Here is a 15,353-nt window from a genome sequence, read left to right as displayed (position 1 = left end):
AACAATGCTAATGCTAGAGGCAACGCTAGGTTAGGCCTACACCCAATTCTTAATGCACTCTTGCTCAATAGGGAGCAGGGCTTTAAAAACAAGGAGGGACATGGGAAATGAAAGAGAATCGAGATATGTCCTCTCTTTCCTAAAGAGGGTTTTCTTAATGAAAGAGGCAGGAAACTGAATTGAAACATCTGCTCCGGCAAGTGCCTATTGAAATGAAAGATGAAAAGCTAGTGCTTATTTGTAATGTAATGGGGAGGAGAGAGGCCGGAGAACAGAAACACAGAGGCGAATGGCTTTCTTAAATAACATCATTATTTATTGCATGTGTCTATAAAGAATCAATACAATCTAAAGCAATGAACTAAGTTTAAATTATCATCTCTTAGTAGCATCACAATATGCAAGATATGAAATATTTACAATGAAAGACACAGCAAGATAAGCCCATATCGTAACCTTTAGATGCTGAATAAAAACTTGAAACATTATCCAAATGCAAAACACTGCTCAAAACACCAAGAGGCTTGATTAGCAAAAAACAAACACAAAAAAGTTTTCATTTCAAATTTGGAGAAAAAAGATGTACAAACAGCAAAAAATCTGATTTTAAGGTTTAACAAACAGTATTTATACATTTGGTACATCTTGTAAACTAATTTTCAAAAGTGTAAATATTGCATATATGCCATTTGAGTTGTACCTAAGTAACAAGAATTAATCATGTCAAGTATTAATGATTTCTCCTAAAATCTTTTTTTTTTTCAGAATTACAGCATTAGAAAATGTCCTCATAGTGGCATCCATTTCACGACTATCCCATGACAGTTTAAAAAAAATCTAAGCCAAACCATACTGGTTAGCATATAACTTAATTAGTGCTTTTGTTGTATCAGAAAGTTCACTCAAACACATAATATGTACAGTAAAAACAACATAAGTTATTTAACTTAACATCTCTCAAAGTTTCTCAGCGTTTGCTTTAATGTTATTCTCTGTAACACCGCACTATTTACAGTATGTAGGCAACGTTTAAGTACCAGTGAATTCAAATGAATAAAGAGAGGCTTGTATCTGCGTCATAGTTCCGATTCAGTACCTCTGAATGTTTCATTGTTGTTGTTACAGTTGCTGGGGTGTTTGTCGGGTTGTGTTTTCCCCAAGCACGGAACACAGCATGTACTACATTCAATGTGTCTTGTGTTACAATCTACAAAGTTTGTAAGTGCAAGACCATGCATTATCTCCGGCGTGTCCCATCTGGCTCTCTCTTAGCTCAAAGAAGATTCAAGCTATCGAGCGGCTCATTGAACAGACTGCGTCATACATTGCCCAGCGCTGCCTGCACCTGCAGCCAACCATGTGGTGTGACAGAGCTCCGCAATGAGGCATCAGGTGAGAAAACGTAAGATTCTGAGCTGTCCAGTTACTTTGTATAAATAACTTCAAACATTCATGTCCCCCTCGTCCCTTATCCTGACAGGTCATAACTTCCTGCAGGGTGTGTGGGTGTGCAGGATATCACAGGTGAACAGTGGCTGAGTAGGTAAAGTGTATAAAGGTGCCGAGACTTGGGCTCTGACAGGCCAAAGATCTGGTGGTTAGGTCCAGTTGGACCTGGTTCATGCTGCATTGTTTAGATGTGTGACCCTTGAATGCATGTGTTATGCAATGCAATGTCAGGTATCCTCTTAAGTCCTCTGGGTATTCTGTTAGCGTATGAATCCTCCATTTCAGGCATATTAATAAATATATTACTCTGGATATTTAATACATAATCCTGTCATAAATGTGTGATGGGGAGAGAAAGAGAGGCTAGTATCAGAGAGGCTGTCTCTCATTGGGCTCTCATGAACATTCAGTCTATTAGATGATCGGTTCAATCTTTGATATACTGCGTGTTTATAGGTCCAAACTTAAAAGGTCCATCAGATTTGGTCTGATGGCTTGAGTAAGGCTTTGGATTGGTGATTTAAAAAAAAAAAAAAAAACATTCACCTCTGAAAATAAATATTTCATATATATTTCTACTGTGTGAATTGGTACCAACCTGGGTTTTGCTGAGGTAGGTTTTTTTTTTTTTTGCAAAATGTTAACTTTGATTTTTAAATATGTTCATAAATGCCAGCTCTTTTTGCAGTACAATCTGTATACAAATTCAAACACACACACGCGCACACACACACACATGCACACACACAAACACACACACACACACGCTTCATTAAATGCATACATACATGATAAATAAATAAATAAATATATGTAATCTGTATGCATGAAAGGTTTTTTGCGTGTATGTGTGTGCACACTTTGCTCTCCAGGTTTGGTTCACAGGTTTTCAGGTGAGAGGATCTGGCAGCCAAAAGACCAGTTGAAAGTGTATGAAGGGTAATAATAACAATAGTAATAAGCAAAATAACTTTATACTGCAGAATAATTTTGCAGGCCTATGCACAGGGATAAATAGTAACCTATCTATGGTTAGAGTTAATAGTCTGTTTAAGTTCTTATTATTTGTAAGTAATCTAGTACAACAGCAGCAATGGCGCCTGAATGTTTTGGTGCCGAGAAAAGCAGAGGGAAGATTTGGGGCAAGGGGCAAGGGTCACGTGTCCGTGTTGCCATGGTGATGGCCGTCACTGTGACCCTCGAAGGCGGCAAAGAGGTCAAAGGACATCGACTGCAGCACATGGTCCAGCTGTCGCTGTGGCGACCTCATCACTCGGCTGCAGTGAGATCCTACGTTCACAGGAAAACGAGGGAGGAAGGGGGAGCCTTCATTCTGAAAGAAGAAGAAGAAAAAGACAAAGAAGTGAGTTTCTGGTCATGTCATTTACAGACATGAAGTTTAATCTAACTGAATGAGATTTGTTGGTCAATAATCCCCTCAGAAACTTGATTTAAGTGCGTGTACATAAAGTATATGTGATTTGTTATGGAGCAGTAGAGAAAGGGGGTGGAGCTCAAATGGATACCCCCACTCTGTTACCAAGTAAGGGAAAAGTGCTCTTCGAGCGGCTTTTGTGTGTGTGTGTGTGTGTGTGTGTGTGTGTGTGTGTGTGTGTGTGTGTGTGTGTGTGTGTGTGTATTCCTCAGCTGGTAGACACTGAAGTGTCAAGGGAAAAACAGAGTGGCATTTAGCACTGTGCAGCTGACACAGGGCAGTCTCCAATGATGGCAAAAGAGACAGCAACAACACTCCCACACAACGACAAACACTCACACAGGTATTCTTGATTGCATACCAACTGAAGTCAAATAAACAAAAGTATGCTAGGTTCACTCCCATGCACAGCACAGCCGTGTGTGTTCACTTATTATAAACCCTGGGTCTTCAGAGTGTCTTTCTCCCGGTGGAAAGACGTGCCGACCCTTGCCCCGGTGTACTTGTTTGTGAGGTTTCATTTGCATGCAGAGCTATCAAATGAGAGCGGAAGTCTTGGCTGACACTGACACACACACACACACACAAACACACACAAAGCCCCTCTACACGGCTGCATTTCTTCCCTCATTCTCCGTCTCCTCTCCCTCTTCCCCAGCCACGAACAAGAGTTGTTTTCACAAAGCTGGATGTGATGGTCATTCTCTAAAACAAACCTTTCATTCAGAGTCCTTACTAATACCCCCTCCTCAACTACTCCCTCCATAAACACACACACACACACACATCTGTTCTCTGTCTTTGGCCTATACATAAACGCTGTAAAGGAAAATCAGAGGCTGATGTCAATATTTAAGCTTTATAGACACTTGACACAACCCTTACTGATGGCCAAAACATCACAGCTGGGGAAAAAAACATTGAATAGGCTGTTGCGTTTCCACAGATCCTCAGGGATGTCTTACATTCAAAAATATGGCACCACAGAGTTAATTTGAAAGATAAAAATAGTTTATATCCCTCCTGAGGCCACCTGTGCTGGCTTAGCTCTATCTCTCCATTGATAGAGAAGAAAATAGAAACACTGGGGTTGGAAGTGGTGGAAAAAAGCCACAGTAACAACACAACCTGACAGAGAGGACCGGGAATGCAGTGAGGTCATGGGACCGCCGGTCCATAACAATCTGTGTGAGTGTGTTTCTGGAGGGGCTGGGCCAGGCAGGCCTGTAGAGGCAGACACCCGAGGGAGAATGACGGGTGGAGATTTGAATCACCAATGGCTTAAACTAGCAAACCAGGTGTAGCCATGCACATATAAACATTATCATTATTACTGTATGAGCCAGCAATAGAACAACAAGACAATGTGCCTTATGGGGGACTCACCACTCACACTGCTATTCAAACACATGCTGATCGGAGAAAAAAAAAGTGTGGGCGGGCAGAAAGATTTGGGGGGTGGGGTCGATGAGAGCGGTGGTCCGGCGGGGAAATGAACCCGATGGCTCCTACCCCTCCTCTTTTTGAGCACATGCACCCACACCCCTCCACCGCTCCCAACAATACACGTCTGTGCCCCCTATCCCAACCCACGCACACACACACATTCAAGCTCTTTTCATTATTTATTTAGATCTCACCGGCTAAATTTAGCCAATCTCCATTGAGGACTAGACACACACACACACACACACACACACACACACACACACACACACACACACACACACACACACACACACACACACACACACACACACACACACACACACACACACACACACAGGCATGTATAAGCAGCTCTGTGGTGCTTGATAAGGCAGAGTAAACACGTCCCCATGTCTGCCGATGCATCACCTGCTCGAGTAGTTCCGTGTTGTAAATTAATGAGCTTCTGGGGAAACTTCTCCAACTGTATTTCCGAGCAGCAACAAAGGGGGAGGATCATCAGCTGTAAGCTACGCAAGAACATGAGCTTCTGCAAACAACAAAACGGATGTTACGAGCAGGTTTGCTCCTACAGATCAGCAGGCTAAGATGTGCTCTGTTTACATTCCTGCCCTGCTGGCTCCTCCCTGATCTACAGCAGAGCTCCTCCAAAACAACACTAACTGACTCTTCCCCTCTGACCTACCACACCTCTGTCTGACCGGCAAAACAAAAACAACAACCACTGTTAACTCTGTTATCCTGCTGACTCATTACGAAGCACATTCCACATAACGCATGTAATCATTTTCTTAAATCTTAAACCTTATTAAAATGATAGCATGGTTTTCCCCTCACTATAAAATGGTAAAGAATGAATGGTTGTTGACAACTGCTTATTTTTTTTTTTCTGGATGAATTAAAAAAAAAGTATTTGGTCTATAAAAGTCAGAGGGTTTGTGAAATTACAAATCTCAGTTTCCATAAGCCAAAGTGGGGGAATTGAGATGTTTTGTTTTAGTCTGACCAGCAGGGTAAAACCCCCACATTTTCAATATATTATCATCATGAGCAAGCAAATCCTCACAGTTTAGAGCTAATCCTATGCTTAACTATATAATACACCTCTATGGAGAAAGGATTAATACAGTATCAGGGTCCAGAGAGATAGAAAAAGAGTTTATGTTGTGTTGGACTATTCATGAATGAAAAACTTCAATGGGCCTGAAGCCAGTAGACCTGTTGTGGGTAAGTATTATATGACATGTGTACTCATGTCACACACAGAGGCTCTATCTCTTCCTCATCCAATAGACAAAGCAAGCTACTCAACAATGTCTAATCCTGAAGTGAATGTAATCCTTCTTACCTCCAAGCTAAATTGAGGATATGGATGGTTTACTTTTTTTCCCCCATCAAGCACTGGAACATCCCGCCCTACTTTAATCAAAGAGGTATCAGACCGGAGTGTGTGTGTGTGTGTGTGTGTGTGTGTGTGTGTGTGTGTGTGTGTGTGTGTGTGTGTGTGTGTGTGTGTGTGTGTGTACCTGTAGGGGAGGGGTGTACAAAACAGGCGAGGACAAAGACTGAATGTTCCTGAAAATGAAGTATGTAATCATATAATCAAGGTAATTGTTCTAGGCTTAAAATAGGCTAATGGGCTGCTCAAATAAAATGTATGTGTCTTTGGTTCCTTTTTGCTTAAAATTGATTCGAGGATTGCAACTATTAGTATTATTTTTATTTTCCAACTAAACTATAAATTTTAACTAAACTATAAATGGCAATATTTTGGGGAAAAAGTCCACTATAATTTACCAGAACCTAAAATGACATTCTCAAATGTCTTGCTTCATAAGTCGAACAGTCCAAAAAATCAAATGTCCAAATCCAATCCAATTTTATAAACCAACAACAAGCAACATATCCTCAAATTAGTGAAGCTGGAACCAAAGAAAGTTTTGAATTTTGGTTTGAAAAGTTATATATCAGTCAAAATAGCTGCAAATTTTTCGTCATCGGAGCAATAAGCTCTTAACACTAATCAATCCTTCTGACCAGTTGGATATTAATTGTGTGTTATTGTTGTTGGCAGCGCAAGTTAAACCAAGCAGCAAGAGGAGTGAGAGTCTTGTTAGTGGCTCTGATCAGATATGATTAGCTAATTGTTTAATGCATCGTTACACAGTCCTCTATGGTCTCAGTCCACTGAGCACAACAGCAAAAATACAAGGTTCAAATGCACCGGTGTGGAGAAGGTGTCTGTGTGTAGGGGGGGAAATCACATGATTTCTGAAAAACAGAAACCAATGCCTGGAGAGAAGAAGGGGAGGAAAGCATGCAGAGGAGGGAGGGGAGGCGGGGGATATGGCTTCTTGAAACTGCCTTGCCACACCCCCACCTTCGCCCTGTTGTTGTTGTGGCAGATGGTGGCCAGTCATTAGCGTATTGTCACTCTCCTCTGAAGGGCCAGATAACCAGTGAGCACTGCTTGGGCAGGGCAGGTGCAAAACCCCTGACCCCCCCCACACCCACCCCTCCACCATCTGCTGATGGTCGCATATATGTGCGCACACAGGAGAGGAAGACACAGACAAAGTGGGAATGAGTGTGTGTTTGGGGTGGTGGTGAGGCAGTCTGGGCCCACAAATGAAAGGCATGGAGAGTGTGAGTCAGTCTTCTCCCCGTCTGCACCGTTTAGCCAGAGACAGATACATTAGATAGACGAGGACCGAAGGGCGAAAAGAAGTCGACAGGGGGATGATAAAGCAGCTTTAATGGAGAAAAGAGAAGTGGCAAGAGAGATTTACTCTAAAAGGAGAGGTGAGATGAGGACAGCCAAAGAATGGGAGGGAGTAGTCGTGAAAAATATTACACACGCCTCCCGGTTTGTTTTTTAGCAACAGAGAAGGCGGTGTGTGGATTTCTGGGCATGCCCCTATGGCAATATCCCTCCCCCCGCTCACAGTCTCTCGCACAAACAGCGCCAGTTCAAAGGTCAAGAAACTGACATTGTGGACAGGGCCAGAAGGCGTGCACTGAAAGCTAAACAGTCCATCACCTCCCCACTCCCGGGCCTGTCATGTCAGGGCCAAAACCCCAAACAACAACAATGTAACCTCTCAACTAACAGACTCAACTATTCCTCACTGAGCCATAAAAAAAACCTCCATATACTGACAGAATGGATCTGAGGAGCAATGTCTTCTTTTCCTCTTAATCTCTTCCCAATAATTCAGATGTGAAATAAGAACAGGTGATTTGACTTCCTAATATACCTGTTTCAAATTGATGTAGTGCAAGGAACTATAGTTCAGTCACTGATAACAAGAGGATGTGGTAAAGCCTGCCATCTTGTAGTAAACAATCATGCCTTTTTGTTTTTTTTCTTTCTCTCACACACACAAGCAACAGAAGTGTATTTGTGTCTTGATGGAGAACATCAATGACATTCCACACTGGTCCCTATTATGTACAAGGATATTTGTTTGCTAGGAAGGGCTTATGTAACCGAAATACAGTAGCAAAGGCCAACTCTCATCGGAATGACACTGATCTTTATCGTTTTGGCGTTTTTTCTTCCTTCCTTTCCTTCTTACTCCTCCGCTCCTCCCCCTCACTCGCTCCCCCTCCCAACAGCTCAATTGTCTACTTTGTTGTACATGAAAAACAAAACAAGTCATGCATCTTTCACCATTGTTCCTCAGCTCCCTCGTTCCTCCTCCCCTGCTCTTGTAACCTTGGAGAACGTCTCCATTGTGATACAAAAAATTCAATATTCGAGCCCTGTAACTGGACGCACAATGAGGTGATTGGACAATAAGTGTGCTTGGTACATGTCATATGGGTTTGAAGAACACATAAGTGAGTGAACCTCTTCCTGTGTAAAACGTTTTCTTCAGTTTGTGAAGTTGCTCTTAGTAAAAGAAAAAGAAAAAAGAATCCTCCAAACCCCCGCCCTCCTCTCTGAGTCCACCCCACCAGGTTAGAAAAACAAGGGAGCATTCACCTCTCCCAGCAACCTTTGCACACTGCCCACATTCCAGTTCTGAAACCCAGTACCTGACAATTGATAAACAACTGACTCACTTGTTTTTCTGGGCAACCCGATGACTTGCACCAAGCCCCACGCTGGCTGCTCTCAGAGCAAGAGAGCCAACAGAGACAGACAAAGAGAGACAACTTGGTTGTTAAACCACAAACAGCAATTAAACTCTTGTATTTCACCATCAGGAACACTGCCCCTCTGACTCACGATGATCCTGACACTGTTTATTTTCTGTTCGAACAACAGCAACGTCTGACATGCCCCTGCTGGGTCATCTATCCCTGAAAATAATCCCTACCATTTAGAGAAGCATGAAAAGCCACTGATGAAACGGTGAACAAAATGATCTGAAAGGTAATATTTTCATAGCAACTGTTCCCTTCCACAAAGACACGTCATTATAAGGATTTCACGGCTTATTCAGACACATACCAGCCTTATAAAAACTGCAATTCCCGGTTATAAAATGAAAAGATAATGATTTAGCCTATTCTCTGCCTGTTTTAGCTACTCCCATGTCCGCATCATGTGTAGTGCTGCATGCGTCACTGGATCAGACTAGATGTTTTTTGAAATACTGACGTGGAATAAAAATGCGTCACTGAGGGGAGACCAGAGCCGACCATTCACACAAACACACAGCAGCAGCATCAAGCGAGCCAGGGTAGAGTAGAGCAAGTCCGGCCGTAGCTTTCAAAATAAAATCCACTCAATCCTGAATTGAATTACAGTTGCTTTTTCTCCTTAAGGAGATCAGCTATTATTTGGAAGGAAACACCCTTGCTTCTGCTATAATATCTTAACTATCCATGCAGTTTGAAACAGATCAAAGACCTTGCAAACAGCCTTGAGATTTGTCGATGTGTCATGGGTGTGACGAGTAGGTGACTAATCCTATCTAAACATTGCAGCCTACACCCAACAGTAATGTTAAAAACAACTTTACGTCCCTCTGCTCCCGTAGCCTTCCAGACTGAAATATGCTGCTCTAACAAACAATATGTTATAGACTAACCACTGTTAATGTAAAACAGGCATAACTGTCATTTGATAAGCCTACACATAACACTATAGAATATTATTGTGGTCACTTTACCTCTAATTTGAACGGCAATAAGAAGTGTGATAATTAGGCTGATATAAAAAGGGCAAGGTTAAACAGCCTAGAGCTGTCCAGAAATACAACACAAAAATCCATAGTCCGTGTGCTTAACTGCAGACACACACAATAAAGCTGTTTTTTCTCAGCATGTGACCACGATTTTCAACTTTGAATGAAAATAAGCTCAGAAGTGCTGCTTAGCAACGAGTAGCCTATCTCTGCAGAGAATAGAGTAGCCCTGAGGCGGATCTCTATCCTACTCCTAAGCCCTGACACCACTCCCTTCATGAATGAAAGCCTGCTGTATGAATGAATGCGTGTCACATATGAAAACGCTCACCTTTCACAGCAGTGGCAGTCTCTTTGAATCCCATGCTGGCGTAGGGGCTCGTGTTGAAACCATTCATGCCCCCCTTGCAGCCACAGGCTGTCGTCTTGAACCTCAGGAGTCCATCACAGCCCCCTAACCTGCATCCTCCAAGGTTTCCCTCCATCAAGTTTAAGGCAATGTAGTTCAGTCCATTTTGATAACCAGCTGACATCTCCCTGCACATGGGGCTGTTGCTGCCATAGTCCTCGTCAGAACCCTCAGAGCTGCAAACAGTGTGGGATACATTCTCCACAGAGGCCGAGCTGTGCCGTTTGGTGTCATGAGCAAAGGATGGGCACACAGGTGTGACAGTGGTGGTGGAGGAGAAGGTCTCAGAACTGTGCCGCCGACGCCCCTGAGGGTCAGCCCGGATAACTTTGGCCCCTCTGTTTGGATCCACAAGGGGGACAGATAACGAAGGACCCCCCAGGAGAAAAGAGTCCACTTGCACAGGGGGCACCCCATCCACAATGCTGCTCTCCAGGCTGAGTCTCTGGACACAGGCTGTGGGGCTGGTGGGGAGGGGAGCATCAGCAGTGGTGCATAGAGCAGATACAGGGGCAGGTGGACTGAAAGTCATCTCAGTGTAGTCATCCTTGACTGGAGCCGGCTGACACACCAGGCTCACCTGCTGTTGGAGAGGATATTCCTCTACCATCCCCCTCTCCTCTGCCTGTGTCTCTGTGCTTTTTTTCTCTTCCACCTGGGCTTTCACCAGACTAGGACAAGTCAAGACTTCAGGCGTGTGGTTCAGGCACCCTGCAGGGGGGAACCCCTGGGTTGGTGTGAGCCAAGGTGACCCGGGGAGCTGAGGTCAACATTAGCATAGTCTGAGAGTGGAAGCGATCCCCTCTCTGCACACATAAAACTCACAGAGGAATCGGAGCTTGCTGACACTGTGGATGCAAGCGGGTCGCGAGTAGCACTACTGAAGTCTATGTTTATGTACTCTCCAGGGCTGCGTGGCTCTGAGGGAAGCGGGTGTTCGCTCATACATGGTAGTGTCTTGAGGGATTCCAGAGCCAGCCTGGTGGGCCGACACAACCGATTCCGGTGTACCAGACCTCCATCCGCCAGAGCCACTCTGAGCGGTGATGGGGCAGAGGTATTGGTGCTTGGTGCCCCCGGAGAGCTGCTGTCGCCTGGAGTGACAGGACAATAGTTTGACTCCTCTTCTATCCGCTCTCTCTGTAAACTCATCACCACGTACTGGTCTTTGTCTGTGGACCCATTGCGCTGCAACTGGCCTTTAAGTGAGCGTGGTAGAGAGCTGTAATAATAAGGCTGTCTGTGAGGTTGCTGGGGGTAGGGATCTCCGCCTGTAGGACTTAGGATGTAGTCTGGGGGTGTGAGAGACACCAGGGGGTCAACAGGAGACATGTTCAGGTACTCACCATTGGTGAGTTTTCCATCAGTGCTCTCCACTGACATCTTGGTTCCACACCACATCCGCATATAGCCACTGTCCTCCAGAGAAACACTCCCAGGGGAGTCTGTGTTGGGGGCCAGCCCCGCTGAGGAGTGTGAACGGGGGTTTATGATTTGCTTTGGTGCAGAAACACACATGGGGCTCATGGGCATGTAGAAGTCATGCTTGGACCCTGGTGTCTGTTGTCCCAAACCTGGCATCATGGGCATATAGCCACTGTCACCTTGGAGACCACTAACGCTGATGTGAACATCCCTGAAATCCTCGGGATAAATGCCTTTAGGGGAGGCAGTGTGACACCTCCGAAAAGACTGGCTTCCACTGGTGTAAGTGGCCTTCATAAGAGTATACTCATCCAGGGAGGCAGAAGATACTTGGGGGGGACCTCTCTGCTGGCGGGGGGTAGTGAGGGAGTAGGTTCGCTTTCGGTAAGCCTTGTCCAGCTCCGGTAACCGGCGGTAACCATTCTGCCGCTCCATCACCATGTAGCCATCGAGCTCACTGCCGTCCCGGGAGGGGGGAGTGTCAGCTTTGAGGGACTCGGGAGTGTTACTACGGAGGGTGAGCAGTAATCTTGGGTCCCGTGCGTCTGCAGGGCTGGAGCCGTACTCCTCACATGATATGAAACCAGCATCACTGGGGGATCCTGAGAAGGAGGCACTGCAGCTGGAGGGGCGAGGAGCACTGCTGTCTGCGCAGGAGGACAGGTTCCCCAGACTAGGGGTGGCTATGGGTGGGGTAGGATGCAGGGGCATAGACAAGGACTTACTGTGCTGGAGGGAAGAAGATTCAAATGTCCGACAAGGGCGCATTGAAATGGTGTGAGATCTGGTCAGGAGGGTCCTGTGGACCCCCGGGCTTAGGGGGCTGCCGGTCACTGACATGGGCCGCACCATGGTGCCATCGCCCTCGCTGGCCGTGCGTATCCGACAGGAGGAAAATTTGCTCACAGGGCTGGTCATAGCCATGCTGTCAGTGCGCGACCGACGGGGGAGCCCGGTCTGGCTGGGGGGGAGATGGTGCAGGTGCCTCCGTGTGGGAACGGAGATGGGGTTCGTACCAGATGACTGGCTTTTGCTGCGCGGACGGAATTCCGACAGCTCCTTCATGGCTTTCATCGCCTCCAAGATAGTTTCGTGGATATTTTGCGCCACCACAGAGTCGTCAGCCTGCATCCAGAACTCCCCTGGACCCGTGGCTGCAGACCGACCAACCTCAATGAAGAAAAAGCTGTCAGAATGGCCGCACCTCCGGATATTCATCAGCTGTAAAATGACGGAGGCAACCTCCGAGTTCAGCTTGACGAAGCTGATAGTCCGGCTGGAGAGACAGAGCCGGTACACCCCGATCAGATTTCTGCTCTGTCCCAAGCCTTTGGATTTCAGATTGACTTGCCATATCTCCTTGTAGGCGGCGGAAACCGGCGTTATTACCCCGTAGCTCGCCTCGTCGAAGCCAACCAGCGAGGACGCAGAGTTGGACGCCGAGCCGTCGTACACTTTCCCCTCTGCCATTAGATCCGTGAGCACCCGGTACCAGCTCTCCTGTTCCTGCTCGTTTTCTGCAGCCACGGCAAAATACTCGTCCTTGGTATAAAGAGCAATAAGATATTTGTGTTTTGCGTCCGCTCTCTTGTTGATATTGAGACAGCAGTCCAGAGGAATAACCCTCTTCGCGGCCGATTTGTTTTTCCATTTCTTCTCGCTCTCGTAGTACTCCAGCCGGGCAGGTAAACCTTCGCTCGGCTCTCTTAAAACGAAAAAGCGCTTATGTCCGTGTTTCTGCTTCTTTAGATATCCGCATTTCTTGATGCTGTTGTTGTTCCCGTTCGTATTACTGGGCAATAACGGCTGATCTCCCGTGTTTGGCGGACTCGCCATTCTCGTGGTAGTGTCGCTATTATCAGACACAATGCTTCCTCTCCTCGAGTTGCTGGAGAGAAAAAAAACGACGCGCTTTATTTTTTTTAATCCTCTATTTCCAGAGCCGGCCGTGCGAGCGTTCGTCTTCTCCCACAGCTGAGCAATAAATAACACATGTCTGCTGGTGTCCGGGACCTAGGAGGGGGAAACAACATGTGACGATCTACACATCCAGCTCTGTTGTAAAAAAAAAAAAAAAAAAAAAAGAGAGAGAGAACGGAAAGGAGGAGGAGGAAAAAAAATACACACATCGACAGTGGGCGGTGCGCGCTCGGCTCATTGGGCTCATTGGTGGAAACGGGCTGAATGCTGGAGAGAGATGGCCCCGTTCAAAAGGAGAGAGACGGAAAAAGCCCTCCTACTATCACTCTGCCCTCTTCCGACTTATTTGAGCGTAGTCAGCCAGGACTTTATTTATAGCAGCTCTGGTCCTGTGATCCAACGTTTGACTATTGTGATTATTGCCAATCTAAATATACCAAACGAAATGTTCCTGGCAAAGAAAATACATTTTGCGTCAACGCGATTTGAGGTGGATTACAAAACATATGAGAGTAAATAGTAACCTGAATATATGAGTATTTATATGCGCAGACTAAATGAGCGAAGTATAATGAATTATTTTCTTTTTCAAACGTCATTGTGATTATGTACGTGATTTATTAGATTGTAAAGTGTAAACAGTTATTGTTTTATTCCCATACATCTTATTCTTATTCCTAGCGATGTTTTTCACAACCTCTTGCCCATATTTAACATGTCTGCAGAGGGAGTCCTTCCAGTCCACCTCCAAACTGGTAAACAAGCATCGCCTGGTCGAGACTGCCGCTCTGTGAGAGGAATTTAACATCGCGTCTCCCAGCCAGAATACAATCAGGGTTTATAACGGGGTACTCCAGCCCCTCTTCCTATTTCAGTTCTCAGATAAAAGTTCATGATTTAAAAAAAAAAAAAAAAAAAAAAGTATAATAATCGAGGAAGAGCTTATATAGTGCTGTGTGATTTAGTGCGTGACGTATTCACCCACTGTTGTATTCATGTTTGCCTGGAGCTCCCAGGAAACCAAGCCACCGTCCGTTTCCGATGACGGTGAGACAGTTATAATCGAGCATGACAACATGTGCTCAAAATATTTACGGTTACAGCAGGTGAACGCTTAATCGACCAAAAAAAAAAAAAAAATAGCCCTCCCCCTAGTCATCGAAACAGAGGAATGACCCAAATATGGTTATATAAAAAATAAAAAAAAACATGATGACGCAAAAAAATCTCCTGCTCTTGATGCGTCAATGCTGGTAACTTGCGTAATGATGAAATGCGGGAGCCAGCTGGGTACCGTGGTGCTGTGGTGATGAGAGTGTGTAACTGACAGCCAATAGCCTTTTACTTCCTGAGGGAATGAGGTCACCTCTTCCTGCCCGACAGAGGGAAAACAGAATGTAGGCTTTCAGTGTGTGTCTGACATGAAGACAGTAAATATAGCGGCTGCCATTCAAATCAAACTAAATCATGAGCTGTAATTAAATGGAGATTAATCTATACCGCCGAGCCCATTATCTGTCAATAATCAGTCATATCACTGCAGTGCCACTTATTGATAGCTGTATGTCCCAGGATGATAACATATTGGAAACTACCCCCACCTCACACACACATACACCACACCCCCTACTTTATATCCCCTTTTTCCTTTCAGGTCCCACAGTGCTGGCTCAGCATCAAACCACCCTGTTCTCAGCAGCAAGGTCGATTACCATGGCCTGTGCAGGTCAATTATGCCACCTGAAGCAATGATTTGACTTCTGCCAGCATGAGAAAAAGAATCAAATCAGGCGACGACCTCTTGTGATCCGTCCCTCAAATAACCTTTCTTTAACAGATTTGGTCAACGGGCAGTGATGAGTAGATTTTGTGCTCTGTGCAGTTGTTTTCTTTTCATTATTTCGACCCACTGTGTTTACCTCCGACTTTGCCTAAAGTGCTTTGAAGGCATATTGATATAAATAGATGTAACACTGGCTGCCTAAACCTCCTAGGCTCAGATATCTCCCTGTAGGATGAGGAGGGTTCCCTCTCTGTTGATATTAGGTTTCCCACATGACAGACACAGGCTTGGATCTGAACTTTTAAACAGCCTCTGATGACAAACAACTGCTGCAGAATGACTACA

At 45.2% G+C, this 15,353-nt stretch overlaps 1 protein-coding gene across 1 annotated transcript; it reads right to left on the bottom strand.

Moving 5' to 3' along the window:
* Window positions 1-301: 301 nt before the first annotated feature.
* irs2b (insulin receptor substrate 2b) lies at window positions 302-13,312 on the bottom strand. The gene is given in 3 exon segments (XM_054615686.1): window positions 302-2,782; window positions 9,803-10,612; window positions 10,615-13,312. Coding segments are annotated over 3 exon segments (3,342 nt in total). The 5' UTR covers window positions 13,142-13,312; the 3' UTR covers window positions 302-2,777.
* Window positions 13,313-15,353: the final 2,041 nt, after the last annotated feature.

Source organism: Anoplopoma fimbria, chromosome 16 (genome assembly GCF_027596085.1).
Source record: "Anoplopoma fimbria isolate UVic2021 breed Golden Eagle Sablefish chromosome 16, Afim_UVic_2022, whole genome shotgun sequence".
NCBI lineage: Eukaryota > Metazoa > Chordata > Actinopteri > Perciformes > Anoplopomatidae > Anoplopoma > Anoplopoma fimbria.
The sequence above is the reverse complement of the archived record's forward strand: the minus strand, read 5'-3'. Positions and strand labels throughout refer to the sequence as shown.